General features: G+C 44.6%; 1 protein-coding gene across 1 annotated transcript in view; it reads right to left on the bottom strand.

The window, feature by feature from the left end:
- Positions 1 to 4,925: 4,925 nt before the first annotated feature.
- Positions 4,926 to 19,224, bottom strand: part of LOC138259858 (CLOCK-interacting pacemaker-like) — a 286,988-nt gene continuing 272,689 nt past the window's right edge. Inside the window, exons 3-4 of the mRNA XM_069207791.1 lie at positions 11,936 to 12,111; positions 4,926 to 6,021 (exon numbers count right to left, since the gene is read on the bottom strand). Coding sequence (XP_069063892.1) covers positions 5,029 to 6,021; positions 11,936 to 12,111 — 1,169 coding nt within the window. The 3' untranslated portion in view covers positions 4,926 to 5,028. The remainder of the gene's footprint in view (positions 6,022 to 11,935; positions 12,112 to 19,224) is intronic.

Below are 19,224 nucleotides of genomic sequence, written 5' to 3' on the forward strand. Positions count from 1 at the left end.
CCCTCCTGGGGTCCAGCCAGGCCTGGCCCAGGATGGCAGAACAAAGGACTTCCTCTGAGAGAGGGTGTTACACCCTCTCCCTTTGGAAAATGGTGTGAAGGCAGGGGAGGAGTAGCCTCCCCCAGCCTCTGGAAATGCTTTCTTGGGCACAGATGTGCCCAATTCTGCATAAGCCAGTCTACACCGGTTCAGGGGACCCCTTAGCCCTGCTCTGGCGCGAAACTGGACAAAGGAAAGGGGAGTGACCACTCCCCTGACCTGCACCTCCCCTGGGAGGTGTCCAGAGCTCCTCCAGTGTGCTCCAGACCTCTGCCATCTTGGAAACAGAGGTGCTGCTGGCACACTGGACTGCTCTGAGTGGCCAGTGCCACCAGGTGACGTCAGAGACTCCATCTGATAGGCTCCTTCAGGTGTTGCTAGCCTATCTTCTCTCCTAGGTAGCCAAACCCTCTTTTCTGGCTATTTAGGGTCTCTGTCTCTGGGGAAACTTCAGATAACGAATGCAAGAGCTCATCCGAGTTCCTCTGCATCTCTCTCTTCACCTTCTGCCAAGGAATCGACTGCTGACCGCGCTGGAAGCCTGCAACACTGCAACAAAGTAGCAAAGACGACTACTGCAACTCTTTAACGCTGATCCTGCCGCCTTCTCGACTGTTTTCCTGGTGGTGCATGCTGTGGGGGTAGTCTGCCTCCTCTCTGCACTAGAAGCTCCGAAGAAATCTCCCGTGGGTCGACGGAATCTTCCCCCTGCAACCGCAGGCACCAAAAAGCTGCATTACCGGTCCCTTGGGTCTCCTCTCAGCACGACGAGCGAGGTCCCTCGAATCCAGCAACTCTGTCCAAGTGACTCCCACAGTCCAGTGACTCTTCAGTCCAAGTTTGGTGGAGGTAAGTCCTTGCCTCACCTCGCTAGACTGCATTGCTGGGAACCGCGACTTTTGCAGCTACTCCGGCCCCTGTGCACTTCCGGCGGAAATCCTTTGTGCACAGCCAAGCCTGGGTCCACGGCACTCTAACCTGCATTGCACGACTTTCTAAGTTGGTCTCCGGCGACGTGGGACTCCTTTGTGTAACTTCGGGTGAGCACCGTTTCACGCATCCTCGTAGTGCCTGTTTCTGGCACTTTTCCGGGTGCTACCTGCTGCTAAGAGGGCTCCTTGTCTTGCTCGACGTCCCCTCTACCTCCTGGTCCAATTTGCGACCTCCTGGTCCCTCCTGGGCCACAGCAGCGTCCAAAAACGCTAACTGCACGATTTGCAGCTAGCAAGGCTTGTTGGCGTTCTTTCGGCGGGAAAACACTTCTGCACAACTCTCCACGGCGAGAGGGATCCGTCCACCAAAGTGGAAGTCTCTAGCCCTTTTCGTTCCTGCAGAAACCTCAGCTTCTTCTGTCCAGTAGAAGCTTCTTTGCACCCACAGCTGGCATTTCCTGGGCATCTGCCCATCTCCGACTTGCTTGTGACTTTTGGACTTGGTCCCCTTGTTCCACAGGTACCCTAGATTGGAAATCCATCGTTGTTGCATTGTTGGTTTGTGTCTTTCCTGCATTATTCCTCTAACACAACTTCTTTGTCCTTAGGGGAACTTTAGTGCACTTTGCACTCACTTTTCAGGGTCTTGGGGAGGGCTAATTTTCTAACTCTCACTATTTTCTAATAGTCCCAGCGACCCTCTACAAGGTCACATAGGTTTGGGGTCCATTCGTGGTTCGCATTCCACTTTTGGAGTTTATGGTTTGTGTTGCCCCTATCCCTATGTGTCCCCATTGCATCCTATTGTAACTATACATTGTTTGCACTGTTTTCTAAGACTATACTGCATATTTTTGCTATTGTGTATATATATCTTGTGTATATTTCCTATCCTCTCACTGAGGGTACACTCTGAGATACTTTGGCATATTGTCATAAAAATAAAGTACCTTTATTTTTAGTATAACTGTGTATTGTGTTTTCTTATGATATTGTGCATATGACACTAAGTGGTACTGTAGGAGCTTCACTCGTCTCCTAGTTCAGCCTAAGCTGCTCTGCTAAGCTACCATTATCTATCAGCCTAAGCTGCTAGACACCCTATACACTAATAAGGGATAACTGGGCCTGGTGCAAGGTACAAGTACCCCTTGGTACTCACTACAAGCCAGTCCAGCCTCCTACACTGGTCCCTCCTGGGCCACAGCAGCATCCAAAAACCCTAACCGCACGATTTGCAGCTAGCAAGGCTTGTTGGCGGTCTTTCTTCAGGAAAACACTTCTGCATGACTCTCCACGGCGTGGGGGATCCATCCTCCAAAGGGGAAGTCTCTAGCCCTTGTCGTTCCTGCAGAACCTTCAGCTTCTACTGTCCAGTAGCAGCTTCTTTGGACCCACAGCTGGCATTTCATGGGCATCTGCCCATCTCCGACTTGCTTGTGACTTTTGGACTTGGTCCCCTTGTTCGACTGGAAATCCATTGTTGTTGCATTGCTGGTTTGTGTCTTTCCTGCAGAATTCCCCTATCACGACTTCTATGTCCTTTGGGGAACTTTAGTGCACTTTGCACTCACTTTTCAGGGTCTTGGGGTGGGCTATTTTTCTAACCCTTACTATTTTCTAATAGTCCCAGCGACCCTCTACAAGGTCACATAGGTTTGGGGTCCATTCGTGGTTCGCATTTCACTTTTGGAGTATATGGTTTGTGTTCCCCCTACCCCTATGTGTCCCCATTGCATCCTATTGTAACTATACATTGTTTGCACTGTTTTCTAATACTATTACTGCATATTTTGGTATTGTGTACATATGTCTTGTGTATATTTGCTATCCTCATACTGAGGGTACACTCTGAGATACTTTGGCATATTGTCATAAAAATAAAGTACCTTTATTTTTAGTATATCTGTGTATTGTGTTTTCTTATGATAATGTGCATATGACACTAGTGGTACTGTAGGAGCTTCACTCGTCTCCTAGTTCAGCCTAAGCTGCTCTGCTAAGCTACCATTATCTATCAGCCTATGCTGCTAGACACCCTATACACTAATAAGGGATAACTGGGCCTGGTGCAAGGTGTAAGTACCTCTTGGTACTCACTACAAGCCAGTCCAGCCTCCTACAGTGTCTCTGTGCCTGTGGCTGCAGATGGTGAGCTCTCAGTGTTGATGTCGATTTAGCACCAATTTACCTAATTTATTTATTAGCATATTCACGGAAAATCAAGCAGCTTTTAGTCATTATGTGACGTTCACAACGTTGTGCTACAATGACTCTTGGCGCCAGAATATTTAAACTCTGGTAGATATTTTATGCTTAGTATTCTGGCATGTCGACACAGTTGTATATTATTTTCTCCCCCGGCTTTTTTGAAATATCTGTTCAGTTCATCCTTTATCATTTTAATGGCATGTCAATGCAGTGTGCACATTTACAACTGCATGTGCCCTTTGGAATAGATATTTTTACTTACAAATAATAAGCAATGTTTCATATTAATAATTTTTTTTTACTGGCATAGGACTTTATCTTGTTACTGCAAGTTCACCGTTACCTTCTTTTATTAACATGTGATGTCACGCACTATACGAAAATTATCTTCTTATTTGTGACTTTCGACTACACTGCAGTGAGTACCACTTTTTATTTTTGTTGCACTGTTTTTCATCACATTATTGTCTTATTATTTTTTCATTTCCAGTATGTTACAATGCTACAAAATGCCTTTACTTCGACTTGTCTACTATTGGCATCTTTCGCTCTCCACACTACAATGGGTGAGGCTGAGGAGATATGGTTAAATACTATTCCTTTCCATGTTTTTCTATTACTCTGGCAGTAGGGTGGACCATAGCACACTATATCCCATCACCTGCTACTTGTGTATTTTCTCTGAGTATGTTACTCTTTCTGGTTGATCAAACACATTGTTTCTTCTTGTTTTTAATGATGCATGACCCTTGAGAACCATGCGCCCCTTTCTATCTTTTGGTCTTTAGCAAATAATCCGAGCCAACCATGGTTCATACATGTATTTTACAGCCTTGAGAAAGTCGCTTAGACAAAACACATGTTATCTGTGTCTCTTTTTCAAGACTAAATTGTACAAAACTTTTCATTGTATTGCAGGCTGTGCCTCTACTGTGAGAAGTCTTCAATCTGTATAAAATATCTACTTATTGCCTTACCAAATAAGACTTGTGAAGCTCTCAGCAGCATATGGTTACAACACCACAGTATTGTTAATGCATACTTACTTAGCCTTGTGTTATCACCGTTGGATTCCCTGTGGACATTTTAAGATTTTGGCAATGCTTGGTTCATACTGAGTCTAGAATGAAAGACCAAAAATCATGTCTGGTGTGGATAGTCAATCAACTATTATGGTGTGTCTGGGCCGTTTTGATATTGTGCTGAGTATGGTGTCTGACCATTCTGTTGTGCATCTTCTGGGTAGCAATGACACAGTTCAATGTAGCACCCACTTTTACATTTCTATATTGATAAACAGTGTGCTTTGTGTGTACTGCCTTACTAGTCATCGGATGTGTAGTAAGTGCAAACAAACTGTAAAGCTAACTATTTGGGTCTGACGAAGTACCTCACTGGATAATACAGTATGTTTTCTGTGTAAAATGAAATAGGTAATCAATGTCAACTATGTAACATTAATGCAGTAGAGGCTAACATAAGTTTCTATTGGCCAATTGGGATGACAGTACAGTTTCAACATCAGTTGAAGTGGGATCTGTATTTCAGAGTTAAGTTCCCTGTTTCTGATTGGACCAATGCAAGAGCAGGTCTCTTTTTTGCACAAAATGAAAGGAGTAATGTGCAAACATATGTGATGTTTCAAGCAAAAACGGATAAACCTCACATTAAACCTTCTTCACCAAACAAAATAAAGCCACATAACAAACATGCTCATTTTCCTATGAAAAGAGGACAAAGGCATCAAAGTACACACAACTCTATGTGTACTTTTTATTGTATGTTAACACAAATTGTGAAGTGCATTATGCATGGAATATAGAGTATCAGTTCAAGATTAAGGCACTCATATCTTCAATGTTATGTCTGTCTGACGTCCTTGAGAGCGATGCAGGTTGAGATCCAAATCCACTGAAGATGCTAGATAGGAATTGTTACGGGGATCTGTGGATCCCTTTAGTAAATTGTCAGTTGGCACAGCGCTGTCTAATTTGATATCATTGCTGCCACTAATCTTCCAATAGAAGCTGGATACACTTATTGCATCTTGGAGTTTTTCCCACACCTTACAGTCATTGCTTTTCATTGCCTTGCAAAAAAGCAGTGTGTGCTCCTTCAGTTCATTAATGTTTCGCTGGGTAGCTTTGTTCCTGCCTATCAGTTCTTTGGTCTTCAAGGTAATGCCTAGAAGACCAGACTTCTTCAGGATATCCACGGTGTTATGGAACCTCTGCTGCTTCTTCACATTTGCAGCTAACCTCCTGGAAACCTTGGATAATGTTTCTGCCTCAGAAAATGAATAGGAAGAGGAACCCTTTGTAAAATTGCCTTGGTGTGCATGCAGCAAGGATGGCTCAACTGAAGTAATTACTGTGTTTGGGGCAATGGATAGAGGTTGGATGGCCGTATCTCTGGTTCTTGCCGACGGCATCAAAAGACTCTGGCTTGTGGTGTTAGGGGATGGTGACAGATCTACGATTTTCCCTTGTGATTTATGCTGTTTACTTATTAGTACTGCGTCAGTCCTCTCAGTAATTTCTTCTTTTGAATGGACCATATGCACTCGTTTGCAGGGTCTGGTCATTTTTCTGATTGGTGCAACTGGAATTGGACTCTGTTTAACCTCTTTACCCGGGTGCGGGGCGATCCGGGGTAAGGCCTTCGCAAAGGGGAGATAAGGTCGTTTTGCTTCTTTCTTTTTTTCCGGCCAAAGGTTTGAGACAGAAGCCCCAACATGGGACTGAATGAGAATGACCCTTGTCTGTCCTGCACTTCTATCCATACCTTGACATCCATTCCATGCCATTTGAGTCTGACGGACCTGGGCTCCTTTAATAGGCTAGAAGAGAAAGTGACAAAGAAAGAAGGGTTTAAAACTGAAATTTCTCAAGCTGTGGGCACCAAAATGAGAGGAGCATGGAAAGCATAATTTACAATTAAGAGAAACTTTAGTCTTTATAAAATACAAACTGCACAGTAATATCCCAACTGGAACACACTCCCAGAGAGCCTACTACTTCCACTTGGCACCTGCCGGTGACTGCATATTCATCCGCAGTGCTAGAAAGACCCATAGCCAAGGCAGTCTATGTCATTAAATTAATGTTTGTGAAAAAGACAAAACAATGGCAGCAGATTGTCAGAAATGGAAGCTCTGTCAATAAACGAAGCATAAACTACAGGAGGTTCCCTCTGAACCACCCCTACAAATCACCTACCTTAGTCCACCTCAAGTGTCTTCAGTCAACTCCAATAAAGTGTGTGGTGGAGATCCTCTTGAATATCGACCTTTAGTGAGACTCAAGTAATGTCTGCTCTTTTTTTAATGTTGGAATGGCGGACACTTCTTGTGAGTGATTGTGGGGCAGCTTTTACATACAAAGGCAGACATGCAGAGGTAGAATTATTCAAGATTTGGACTGTGATACGCAGAAATGAAAGGGTCTTGTACCTTAACCAACTAGTCCCACAACTTTCAAATGTACTATTTTAAAAGACAAGAGATGGCAGAGGTCAAATCATCATATACCTGATTTCGGCCGTCTATAGGACTTTAACTTATACCTGTTATTTACTCAAACAATGATTCATATTTCTTGTATGAAATGAAATAACAGGGAACTCTTTGTAACCTTTAAAATGTAAACAAGTATGATTAATTAAGTCTTTGAAGATGTGTCACGATGTAAGTAATTGCTTCACTGTACACAAATCAAGGGCGGCTCCTCCATAAGGGTGGAGGAGTGGTGCCCCCAACCAATCCCCCAACCCGCCCTCCCACACCCAGCAGCGGCAGCTGCAAAACCTTTACAAGGAAACAATGATAAACTGAGTTTATTATCGATTCTTTGTAAAGGGGCGGGTCCACGGGGGTGACGAGCAGTGAGGGGAGTGTAGAAAAGTACCATATTGACTGGCATGTTACCCACTATTTTTACTGTATGTATGTGTGTTTTTGCCTGTGTCACTGGGATCCTGCTAGCCAGGACCCCAGTGCTCATAAAGTATGCCCTGTATGTGTTCCCTGTGTGGTGCCTAACTGTATCACTGAGGCTCTGCTAACCAGAACCTCAGTGTTTATGCTCTCTCTGCTTTTAAAATTGGCACTGCAGGCTAGTGACTATTTTTACCAATTCTGATTGGCACACTGGAACACCCTTATAATTCCCTTGTATATGGTACCTAGGTACCCAGGGTATTGGGGTTCTAGGAGATCCCTATGGCCTGCAGCATTTCTTTTGCCACCCACAGGGAGCTCAGACAATTCTTACACAGGACTGCCACTGCAGCCTGAGTGAAATAACATCCATGTTATTTCAGAGCTATTTTACACTGCACTTAAGTAACTTATAAGTCACCTAAATGTCTAACCCTCACTTGGTGAATGTTAGGTGCAAAGTTACTTAGTGTGTGGGGACCCTGGCACTACCCAAGGCGCCCCCACATTGTTCAGGGCAAATTCTCTGGACTTTGTGAGTGCGGGGACACCATTACACGCGTGCACTACATATAGGTCCATACCTATATGTAGCATCACAATGGTAACTCCGAACATGGCCATGTAACATGTCTAGGATCATGGAATTTTCACCCCAATACCATTCTGATATTGGGGGGGGGGGGCAATTCAATGCATCCCCAGCTCTCCAGCATAGAGCCCAGGTACTGCCAAACTGACTTTCCGGGGTCTCCTCTGCAGCTACCGCTGCTGCCAATCCCTCAGACAGGTTTCTGCCCCCAGCCCAGTCCCAGGAAGGCAGAACAAAGGATTTCCTCTGAGAGAGGGTGTTACACCCTCTCCCTTTGGAAATAGGTGTGAAGGGCCTGGGAGGAGTAGCCTCACCTGGCCTCTGAAAATGCTTTGAAGGGCACAGATGGTGCCCTCCTTGCATAAACCAGTCTACACCGGTTCAGGGATCTCCCCAGTCCTGCTCTGGCGCGAAACTGGACAAAGGAAAGGGGAGTGACCACTCCCCTGACCTGCACCTCCCCTGGGAGGTGCCCAGAGCTTCTCCAGTGTGTCCCAGACCTCTGCCATCTTGGATGCAGAGGTGTGAGGGCACAATGGACAGCTCCGAGTGGCCAGTGCCAGCAGGTGACGTCAGAGACCCCTTCTGATAGGCTCCTTCAGGTGTTGCTAGCCTATCCTCTCTCCTAAGTAGCCAAACCTCCTTTTCTGGCTATTTAGGGTCTCTGCTTTGGGGAATTCCTTAGATAATGAATGCAAGAGCTCATCAGAGTTCCTCTGTATCTCTCTCTTCACCTTCTGCCAAGGAATCGACTGCTGACCGCGCTGAAAGCCTGCAAAACTGCAACAAAGTAGCAAAGACGACTACTGCGACATTGTAACGCTGATCCTGCCGCCTTCTCTACTGTTTTCCTGGTGGTGCATGCTGTGGGGGTAGTCTGCCTCCTCTCTGCACTAGAAGCTCAGAAGAAATCTCCCGTGGGTCGACGGAATCTTCCCCCTGCAACCGCAGGCACCAAAGAACTGCATCACCGGTCCTCTGGGTCTCCTCTCAGCACGACGAGCGAGGTCCCTTGAACTCAGCAACTCTGTCCAAGTGACTCCCACAGTCCAGTGACTCTTCGGTCCAAGTTTGGTGGAGGTAAGTCCTTGCCTCCCCACGCTAGACTGCATTGCTGGGAACTACGTGTTTTGCAGCTACTCCGGCTCCTGTGCACTCACCGAGGATTTCCTTCGTGCACAGCCAAGCCTGGGTCCCCGGCACTCTAACCTGCATTGCACGACCTCCTGAGTTGTCCTCCGCCGGCGTGGGACTCTCTTGTGCAACTTCGGGTGAGCACCAATTCACTCCACTTCGTAGTGCCTGTTCCGGCACTTCTGCGGGTGCTGCTTGCTTCTGAGTGGGCTCTTTGTCTTGCTGGACGCCCCCTCTGTCCCCTCACGCAATTGGTGACATCCTGGTCCCTCCTGGGCCACAGCAGCATCCAAAAACCCTAACTGCGACCCTTGCAGCTAGCAAGGCTTGTTTGCGGTCTTTCTGCGGGAAAACACTTCTGCGCGACTCTCCACGACGTGGGACATCCATCCTCCAAAGGGGAAGTTTCTAGCCCTTGTCGTTCTTGCAAAATCCTCAGCTTCTACCATCCAGTGGCAGCTTCTTTGCACCCACAGCTGGCATTTCCTGGGCATCTGACCACTCCCGACTTGATCTTGACTTTTGGACTTGGTCCCCTTGTTCCACAGGTACTCTCGTCTGGAAATCCATTGTTGTTGCATTGCTGGTGTGGGTCTTTCCTGCAGAATTCCCTTATCACGACTTCTGTGCTCTTTGGGGAACTTAGGTGCACTTTGCACCCACGTTTCAGGGTCTTGGGGTGGGCTATTTTTCTAACCCTCACTGTTTCCTTACAGTCCCAGCGACCCTCTACAAGGTCACATAGGTTTGGGGTCCATTCGTGGTTCGCATTCCACTTCTAGAGTATATGGTTTGTGTTGCCCCTATTCCTATGTGCCCCCATTGCATTCTATTGTGACTATACATTGTTTGCACTGTTTTCTATTGCTATTACTGCATATTTTGGTATTGTGTACATATATCTTGTGTATATTTGCTATCCTCATACTGAGGGTACTCACTGAGATACTTTTGGCATATTGTCATAAAAATAAAGTACCTTTATTTTTAGTATATCTGTGTATTGTGTTTTCTTATGATATTGTGCATATGACACTAGTGGTACTGTAGGAGCTTCAGTCGTCTCCTAGTTCAGCCTAAGCTGCTCTGCTAAGCTACCTTTTCTATCAGCCTAAGCTGCTAGACACCCCTCTACACTAATAAGGGATACCTGGGCCTGGTGCAAGGTGTAAGTACCCCTTGGTACTCACTACAAGCCAGTCCAGCCTCCTACAGTAAGTGTTTTTATTTATTTTTAATTTAATTTTTATCCTCTCACCCCGCCGCCCCTTTGGTGCACTTCAAGCCGCGACTGACACAAATATTTCAGGTATAAACAAGACATACCCAGCTGCAGTGAAACATCAGCTTTTAATTCTGAGACGCAACGGGAATCTACCTCTTTGGCTAGGAGAACGTATCAACAGTTGCATGAAATCATGAGCTTGAAATGTCAGTTCCAAATGCTTATTCAGCGCCCTATATTCTTTTTTCTAAGGTGCTTAGCAGTCACGTGTAAACACATTGAGGATGATCTGGAAAATCAGATAGGGATACCAACAACCAACACAGGAATGACATCAAATGAATACCGAATGTACTCCATTCGTCACTTAAAACTTCAGGGGGAAATACACGTCTGGGGATGGTCATATTATAAGCATGTCTGCCACAATCATTTACCTTGACTTACGCTGTGTTTAAACACTTGCTAACAGGCCAGAATCAATCTAACGTGGAATTTCAGGTTAGCCTGCCAGAGTGCGCCGAAAGTGTTTTAACTATTTAATACAAACATAAGTGCCCAATAAGGAATTTTAAGCTGAGCTATAAAAAAAAGAAAGCCATTTTTAAATTTACTCAAAAAATGCAAGCAAATCAACTACACATGTCCCTAAATTGATTCTATGCAATGTATTATAGAGCAAATATGTTGTGGTATGTGCCTTGTACGTATGAAGTTGTAGAATTACTATGTAAATGTAATGTCAGTGCAGTTCAGCAGCATTTACAGAAAGAGACAACGGCCTAATGGTCATTTAACATTTAGAAGGCAGGAATGCTATCAATACTACTTTGTGGCTTTGATGCAAGTGTCACAGTCTTATTGTCACTGGCAACAGATTACTGTGTATGAATTACAATTCTTTATGAAATAGGTACTCAACACTTTTACAATGTTTATGAATGTATACGAACCACACCACAGTCTTCAGCTTTTTCCTTGGCTTCTTTCTCAGGCACTGGGCAATCACTGCCCCCCCCCCTTCACCCCGCCTACACCACCTCTCTGAATACACAGACTAGCTTCAATCTCTGCATACACACTATGGCCCATATTTACAAGGACATAATCCAGTGTGGTGCCTCAAGCCAGCTTGCTGTGTTGCGCTGCACCATTAGGAAAGTGTAGGGATGCGTCATATTTACAACAATAAAACGCATCCCTGTACTTTTCTCTGTGTTGGTGCACAAATGGCTGCCTAGCACCAATGCAGGCACCCTTGCACCATGGTGCAAGGGTGCCTGTGTTGCAGGGATGATTGTTTATGTGCAGGAAGGGACACCTTCCTGCACATGTACAATCAAAGATGGTGTTTTCCTCCTTCTATGTGTGCTGCAGAATGCAGCGCACATAGAAAGAGCAAAAAACGAGGAGAAATAAAAGAATTTCTCCTTGTTGTGCCACTTTTACGCCACCCCTGGGGTGGCGTAGGAATCTGACACATTCTCAGTTTACAGAATCTTGTAAATCTTGGAATGCGTCAGATTACATGGGTGTTGCGTGGGAACACCCACAGCAACACCCATTGAACGCCCCTTTCATGCACAGTTATGCGTAAAAGGGGGCATATTTACAAGGCTATGAAAAGCCACGCAAAGTGGCTTTACGTGGCCTTATAAATTTGTGCAGGCAAACTGCGTTGCCGGAGCTTCACAAAAGTGATGCTCCGGCAGCGTTATTGTGCCCCAGTGGCCTTGTAAATATGACCCTAATGCTCTCTTTATGAAGTCCTGGTACGGTCCTACCCTCTCCCACAAATTGTGCAGAAACTCTCAAAAACCACCAATGATGCAGAAGAAATGAGTGTGTAATTTAGTGACTGCTACCTGTTGCATGATAACATTTTTGAGAATGTACACTGGGGTCAGGCTGGTGAAGGCGCTGCTAGTGCCTCTTGGTGGCTTGTCTGGTCTCAACAGCTCAACAGACCTGCCAGACCTGTTGATGGAACCATCCTCGCTGTCAGTCTGCTCCACTTTGCTCAGGTCATCAGAACCAGCATCTGGGAAGATAGAAAAAACACTGCATTACATAAATTATCCTTGCGCACTTCTGCATCCTCAAATCCTACACGTTAACCACAAACACTTGAACAATTCCCAATTCAGCACTGTAAGTGGGCAGGGTCTAGTCAATGTACGAGATCTAGCAGTTGATTTATTTATGGATCATGATGAGATATATAGGCAATTTAACATTCAATATTTCTAGTTATTGGCTCTCACCAATTCCAACCTTATGTTAGGAGGGGGGGAATAACAATCATTACTGACTGTCTACATAGCCAGTAGGCCACCTTCAGAACAGCTATGGTGCTAAATATAATTTAAAATTTTTAATGGGATTGTGGGAGATGAGGAAAGAATAAAAACATCTCAGGCCATTTAATAAACAAAGAAACATGCCCTTTCTAATCCTCTCAATCTAATCGAAGTTTAAACACATACGTCATTCTCTTTACCGTCTCAACGGCCAGAGATTTTTTCATGTCTAACAGAACAGTTGGTCAGGCATAAGAAAATAGCAATACAGACATTATACATCCCCCACTTAACCCCCCCCCCCCCCTCCACACCAACGCCCTCCCCTCCAACTTTCTGTTTAACAACAGGGAAGCAATTTTGGATACAAACGTGATCAGTAAAAAAAATGATTTAAACAACAAAAGAATAACATATATACACATGGGATGTGGCATTTATGTTGCTCCACGTCCATGACATATTGTTTGTGGCCACCAAGACTTCTTGGCTATTTTGTATGCACTCCTTCAGCACACACCCCTTGACTTCAAGATAACTTCAAAGAGGAATTATCGACTGCAAAAGCAAAAAGTTGTCCAGAAATGCACATGAGTCATTAATGCAAAGTTTTTCCTGTTAGGGCAAGTTCTCTAAAGAAACTGCGCGTTGCAAGCTCAGTTTCCACTGTTGACAATAAAAATTAGAAAGTGGTTCATAGGTTTGCAAAATAGATTATCTTGTGGCCTTTTTTTTACTAATACTCCAAGAATGCTCCTTGATTATATTCAGATATATACAGTGCTTATGGAGACAAAGGAGATGATTGACAGAGTTCCCCGGATTCCACAACATTTATTTATGTATGTTTATATTTTTGCAGTTTTATAAAGCGCAAACTCGACACGAAGGTATGGAAGCTCTTCACATGCGCAGGTACATTTATTGTTCGAGGCACATGGAGATTATTAATTTGCCCAGAATCACAAATTGTTGAGAAAACCGAGACTCGAACATGTTTTCTCAGCTTCAAAGTCGGCAGCTCTGGTCGTAATGCCACATCCTCTTCATAGCGTGAAAACCTCAAATATAAAACTCCGTCTGTAAGAACCCACTACGCCTCATTGACAAGCGTCTAAAGAACGTAAACAAGATTAGTGATTATATGATTTCGAATAAAATGTACATATAAAGATTTCCAGCTTCAAAAAGAGTGGTCCGATGGCTTCAGTTCTGCTAAAAAATGTAAAGACTGCTTTAAATCCACTTTCTACAAGGCATCATGTGATACAACTTATTTGATGTATGCCCATTTTTTTGCATAAAAAAAGATGAATTAATGTAAAACCAGTAGTGCCGCAGAATTAGGGGCCCTATTCTTACAGAGAATGAACGTTTTCAGCCATATGTCTGTGACGGCCAATTAGTGCCGATTTACGACTTGTACTCCAAGTAAACGTTCGTAAATTACATTTTTGCATGAGATCGCTGGTGTAGGTTTGCTCACTGAAAATCCATGCTTTTCCAATCAAGTTCAAAAAGCACAGCCTACTTTATCTTTTTTGCCCATTGGAAAATTGTCCATGGGCCTATTTCGAAGGGGTCCCCTTCCTCACTCATTCAGGAAAAAAATACTATCGATCCTGTCAGACTAAATAAAAGTTTTTGATAAATTCGTACTAGCCTGCTGGAACACGTGACAATCAAGGATAACAAAACAAATCGGTCAGACTTCATTTCATAGCTTAGTCCGTAGAGGCACCTTTAAACTGCCTTCCAAGTGTAACATGTTGTTCATATTTTCCCAGGATACAATGCAGGTTTATTATTTGGAAGAGCCGGATTAATTGTATAAAATAAATAAAATTAAAAACATTTAAATGAAGAATAGATTTCTGGGACAGATACGGGCCACGAAAAATAAGGGTTGCAAATCTCTTTTGATCGTGCTCATTTATAAAATTCGGGAAACACTTTAAACCGTGTTACATGATAACCCATTAAATTATGAGGCAGTATTCATAGGTCGTGGTTGGCCCTCTGTTCAACTGGGAAGGGCCGCCTCCCGGTATGCCAGCTGGTGTCACAAACAAGGATACCGTGTCACCGATATCCGCAGTCAAGGGGCTACCCACGGAGCTCGCAGTCTAAGGAACGCGCGCATTCACAGGACACGAGCTTTCTTCTGCGTCTTTCAAAATAAATACCAGCACTTACACGACCGTCCCGATACGATTCGGGAGGCTAAATATACATTGGTGGAATTTGTCAAAATAACAGGGTAGTACGTACGGATGATCGCAAATGGGATTTGTATGTGAATGAGGGCATACAATAATGAATACATAAAAAGTAATACTGTAGATAGCTGCCAAGGTTTCAGTTGGCTTACGTGTGACAGCTTCTATGGTTTCAGAGCACTTGTGAGTGACATTCAACAATCTACGTGTGACAGCTTCTATGGTTTTAGTGCACTTATGAGTGACATTCAACAATCAAATGTCTGACATTCTGAATGACACTTTTTTGCAAGCAACGTCAAGAAATGAAGTTCATGAAACAGCTAGATTGAAAGAAATGACGCCCATTAACGCAATAAGTAATTCTAAGAAGTTCTTGAAACTGTTGCCAAGCACCTGCTCTTTGCTGCAGGCATGCGCTTCTGCATTTCTTTATGGTGAGTCACTATTGCCACTAGACAAAACTACAATCTCGCTCTCCAACAGGAACATTAATCATCAGTTAGCTTTGGCATTGTTTTTGTTGCCTGAAAACTGCTGGACACACAAGTAACACTGCAGTAGGTGCTTTTAAACCTATTAGTTACTTCTGAGCACTGCACACTCTCCCACCTCAGCGCCTGATGCAACTGAAGCACAAGTAACAAAAGGATCTCTGTGACGAAAGCAGTTATATCAGGAGCTATCTGCCTGCCCCCCCCGTGCCCAACACATACAGGATGGTACGTGCTGAGTTCAGATTGGCAAAACTTGCCCTTAATTTAATTCCGATGGGCGAGGCCCTGCATGGACTGCAGCACCAATTCCTGGGGGCCCAGACAGGCACTGGAAATTAAAACATTCGCCGCCCCGCTGGACCCTTCAATGAGAGTAGCCAGCTAGAATTGCTGGTGCAGCTCGGGAACCTAACTTGAATAAAGAGGGATGCCCATGTGCATCAGAATCGTACCAGGACCAGAAGGCCAGTGTCAGTGATACTATACCAATGAGGTTGCAGCCAAACCATCAACAGAAAAAGAGCCCCCTCACCCCGCCCCGAGTTAGGATGTAACAGACAGGCAATTTCTGAGGCAGCCGCAACAAGTCTCAGCTAATCAGTTACAGTGAGCGGAGCCCTAATGCATTTTAGTGCGGCGATGAGGAACACTACACTAAAATGCGTTAATCTAAACCCTGATGCCTGGTACTTGGCGGGGCTGAATGTAAACATTAGTTACCCGACAATGTAGATTTTCCTAGTAATTTATGACGGAAAGTCTTAATTTTATTAAAGACACGGAGGCGAGTATTATGCTTCTCTAACTTGCTTTAATTTCAACAGCAGCAGTCAAGAACTACAACTCCCAAAAGGCTTAGAACGAAGAAGCCAATGGGAGCAAAAAACGTAAGTAAAAATGCACCAATCAGAACAATGACAGCTACGTATCCCTACAGCTTGACTGCGACCAGCCCTCTTTCTTGATGCGAGAAGGCTAGTAATTGGGAGAAAATAACGGCAAAATGAACAAGACTATGGCAACTGCTAAAGACAGAGAACAAAAGTCCTGGATCAGGTCCAGACAAAAACGAAGAGAGGAGGATATCCGGTAGGTAGTAGCGGAACTGTATTGGAGAGGATCCGGTCGTCTAGGCGATATGTTGTTGCTTGACGGGACCACCTTCTGATCAGGTAGAGGCTGGAGTTGGAGCGGAGATTGCTGCAGGGAGGGAAAGACAAGAGAAAAAATCAGAAGCATCTCCTTGTTGAGGCGGGATAATACTCGCCTCCGTGTCTTTAATAAAATTAAGACTTTCCGTCATAAATTACTAGGAAAATCTACATTTTATGTCAAGAACGGAGGCTCATATTATGCTATTTTAAAGCATATTAACCACTATTGATGTAGCAGTATGAACTGGTTTACAGTAAAACGTTCTGAAAACATTATCATTGGACCAATCAGCGGATCTCAGAATGTCCTCTAACCTGGATCCAACCCAAAAGGCCTTGGAAGCCATGGCTCCTCTAACTGAGTGAGCTCCAAAAATGGAGGTATCAATCCCTGCCAGGGACATAACCCAACGAACCCATCTGGCTAGAGTTGCAGCAGACACGGGATTGTGTGGTTTACGGAAAGAAATTAACAACTGGTAAACAGAGGACTTTCTGAGATTGGCTGTTCGTTCCTCGTAACACTTAAGACATTGTCCTACACATAGCCTAGGTTGAGCAGGAAAATATGGGTAAAAAACTGTACGTAAATTAGTTTTTGTACGCTTTGTAATGGAAAACAGGACCCCTGTAGGGGCAAACTGTCGGGAGGTAATGTCAAGTGCTCTAACATCCGATAAGCGCTTAATGGACACCAAACAAAGCAACATAGTAAGTTTTGCTGAAAGCATTTTTAAAGACAGATCGGAATTATCCTGCCAAGAGAGAAACAAATTCAAAACAACATTTACATCCCATAATTTTGAATATTTAGATAGGGGAGGAACTGAAAATTTTACTCCCTTTAACAAGCGGCAAATAAGAGGGTGTTCACCCACCGGTTTTCCGTTGACATAGGAGTGATGCATGGAAATAGCAGACCTATATAGGTTAATTGTCCTATAAGACTTACCTTCGCTAGCTTGTGCAGCTAGAAAGTTAATTATATAATTTACATCTGTTGAAACGGAATCGAGGTCCCTTGCCATGCACCAGCTAGACCAAAGGGACCAGGCTGAAGAATATGCCTTTCTGGTGCCAGGGGCCCAGGCTTTATTGATGAAGTCGGAAGCTTCATCCGAAATTGGGATGGTAGATGGGGAAGGCCTGATACTTTCCAGCCCGAAAGAATGAGGGTTTTGTTGAGGACCAAGGGATGAGGGTTCCCTAAAGGGTCTAGGAGGAGGGAGGGAAATGAGGGGAGCAGGAAGGGAAAATCGATTGCCAATTCCAGGAGAGGAGGAAACCAAATTTGGGATTGCCAAAATGGCACCACCAAGACCAGGGTTGCCTTCTGACGTCTGACCTGGGCCAGAACCCTGGAGATCATAATAAAGGGAGGAAAAGCATAGTTGACCGCCTGTGACCAATCCTGCAGAAACGCATCGGAGGCCAATGCTGAAGGATCCGGACGCCAGCTGAAAAAGTGGGGAAGATGGGCGTTGAGGCAAGAGGCGAAAAGGTCGATACAGAAGGGGCCCCATTTGTGAAGGATAGACTTGAAGACTGAGGGATGAAGTCTCCAATCGCTGTAGTCTCTGAGGAAGCGAGAATGCCAATCCGCTGTTTGGTTGAGGGAGCCGGGAAGATATTCCGCCGTGAGGGAAATCCTGTTGTCTAAACAATATCCCCAGAGACTTTTTGCCAGGTCTGCTAACGGCTTCGATCTGGTTCCTCCTAGATGGTTTATGTATCGGACAGCCGAAACATTGTCCATACGGAGGAGGATGGTACATTGCACCCTGCCTTTTGCCAGGCTCTTTATTGCCAAGGAGCCTGCAAGCATCTCTAAATAGCTGATGTGCAATCTGGACTCTGTTAGTGACCATGTACCGCCAGTCGAGATTGGTCCACAGCGGGCGCCCCAACCCGTCAGGCTTGCATCGGACTCTAACACAAGATCTGGGGCTGACGGAAAGATGGTTCTGCCATTCCAGGCGTCTAAATGGTCTATCCACCATTGCAGCTCTAGGCGAGATTCTTGGTCTAGAACGATCAGGTCGGTATAGGCTAGGCCTTTTCTGAGGTGACGAATCTTTAATCGTTGGAGGGCTCGATAGTGCAAGGGGCCGGGAAATATGGCCTGAATCGAAGAGGACAAGAGGCCCACGATCCTGGCCAAAGATCTCAGAGAGATGTGAGTGTTTCGAAGAGTCCTTCGGATTTCTGTTTTGATAGAATTGACTTTTTGTAAGGGAAGGTGAAGAGAGGAGGTAGAGGAGTCTATTTCGAATCCCAGAAACTGAATTCTTTGAGAAGGGACCATGCTTGATTTCTCCTGATTGACCAGAAAGCCTAATTGGGGGAGAAGAGAACAAGTTAATTGTAGATGGGAGAGAAGGGTCTCGCGATTCTGATGTAAAATGAGGATATCGTCGAGGTAAATCAGCAGTCTGATGCCCAACGCTCTGAGATGCGCCGTTATTGGCTTTATTAGCTTTGTGAAGCACCATGGAGCCGACGACAGACCGAACGGAAGGGAAGAAAAGTGGTAAGTTTGTCCTAGCCAATGGAACTGAAGATACTTTCGATGTTCCTGGTGAATGGGAACTGAAAGGTACGCATCCTGAAGGTCTAGCCGTACCATGAAATCTAGAGGGAGGAGAATATCCCGTAGATGGAGAATCGTCTCCATCTTGAAATGTCGATATATGACAAACTGGTTGAAGAATTTTAGGTTTATAACTGGTCTGAATTTTTTGTTTTTCTTCTGAACCAAGAATAGTGAACTGAGGAACCCGGAGGAGTCTGGTGTCGAGATTTGAATGGCATTTTTGGAAAGAAGGGAATTCACTTCTTCCGATATGAGAAGGGACATTTCTTTTGAAAAGATCAGCGGAGGGGGAAAAGAAATCTGACGAGGTTGTGAATAAAATTCTATTTGATAACCCTGAACTGTATTCAGCACCCATGGGTCGGACGTTAGAGAACGCCAGTTTTGAATG

This window comes from Pleurodeles waltl, chromosome 9 (assembly GCF_031143425.1).
Source record: "Pleurodeles waltl isolate 20211129_DDA chromosome 9, aPleWal1.hap1.20221129, whole genome shotgun sequence".
In the NCBI taxonomy this organism is placed as follows: domain Eukaryota; kingdom Metazoa; phylum Chordata; class Amphibia; order Caudata; family Salamandridae; genus Pleurodeles; species Pleurodeles waltl.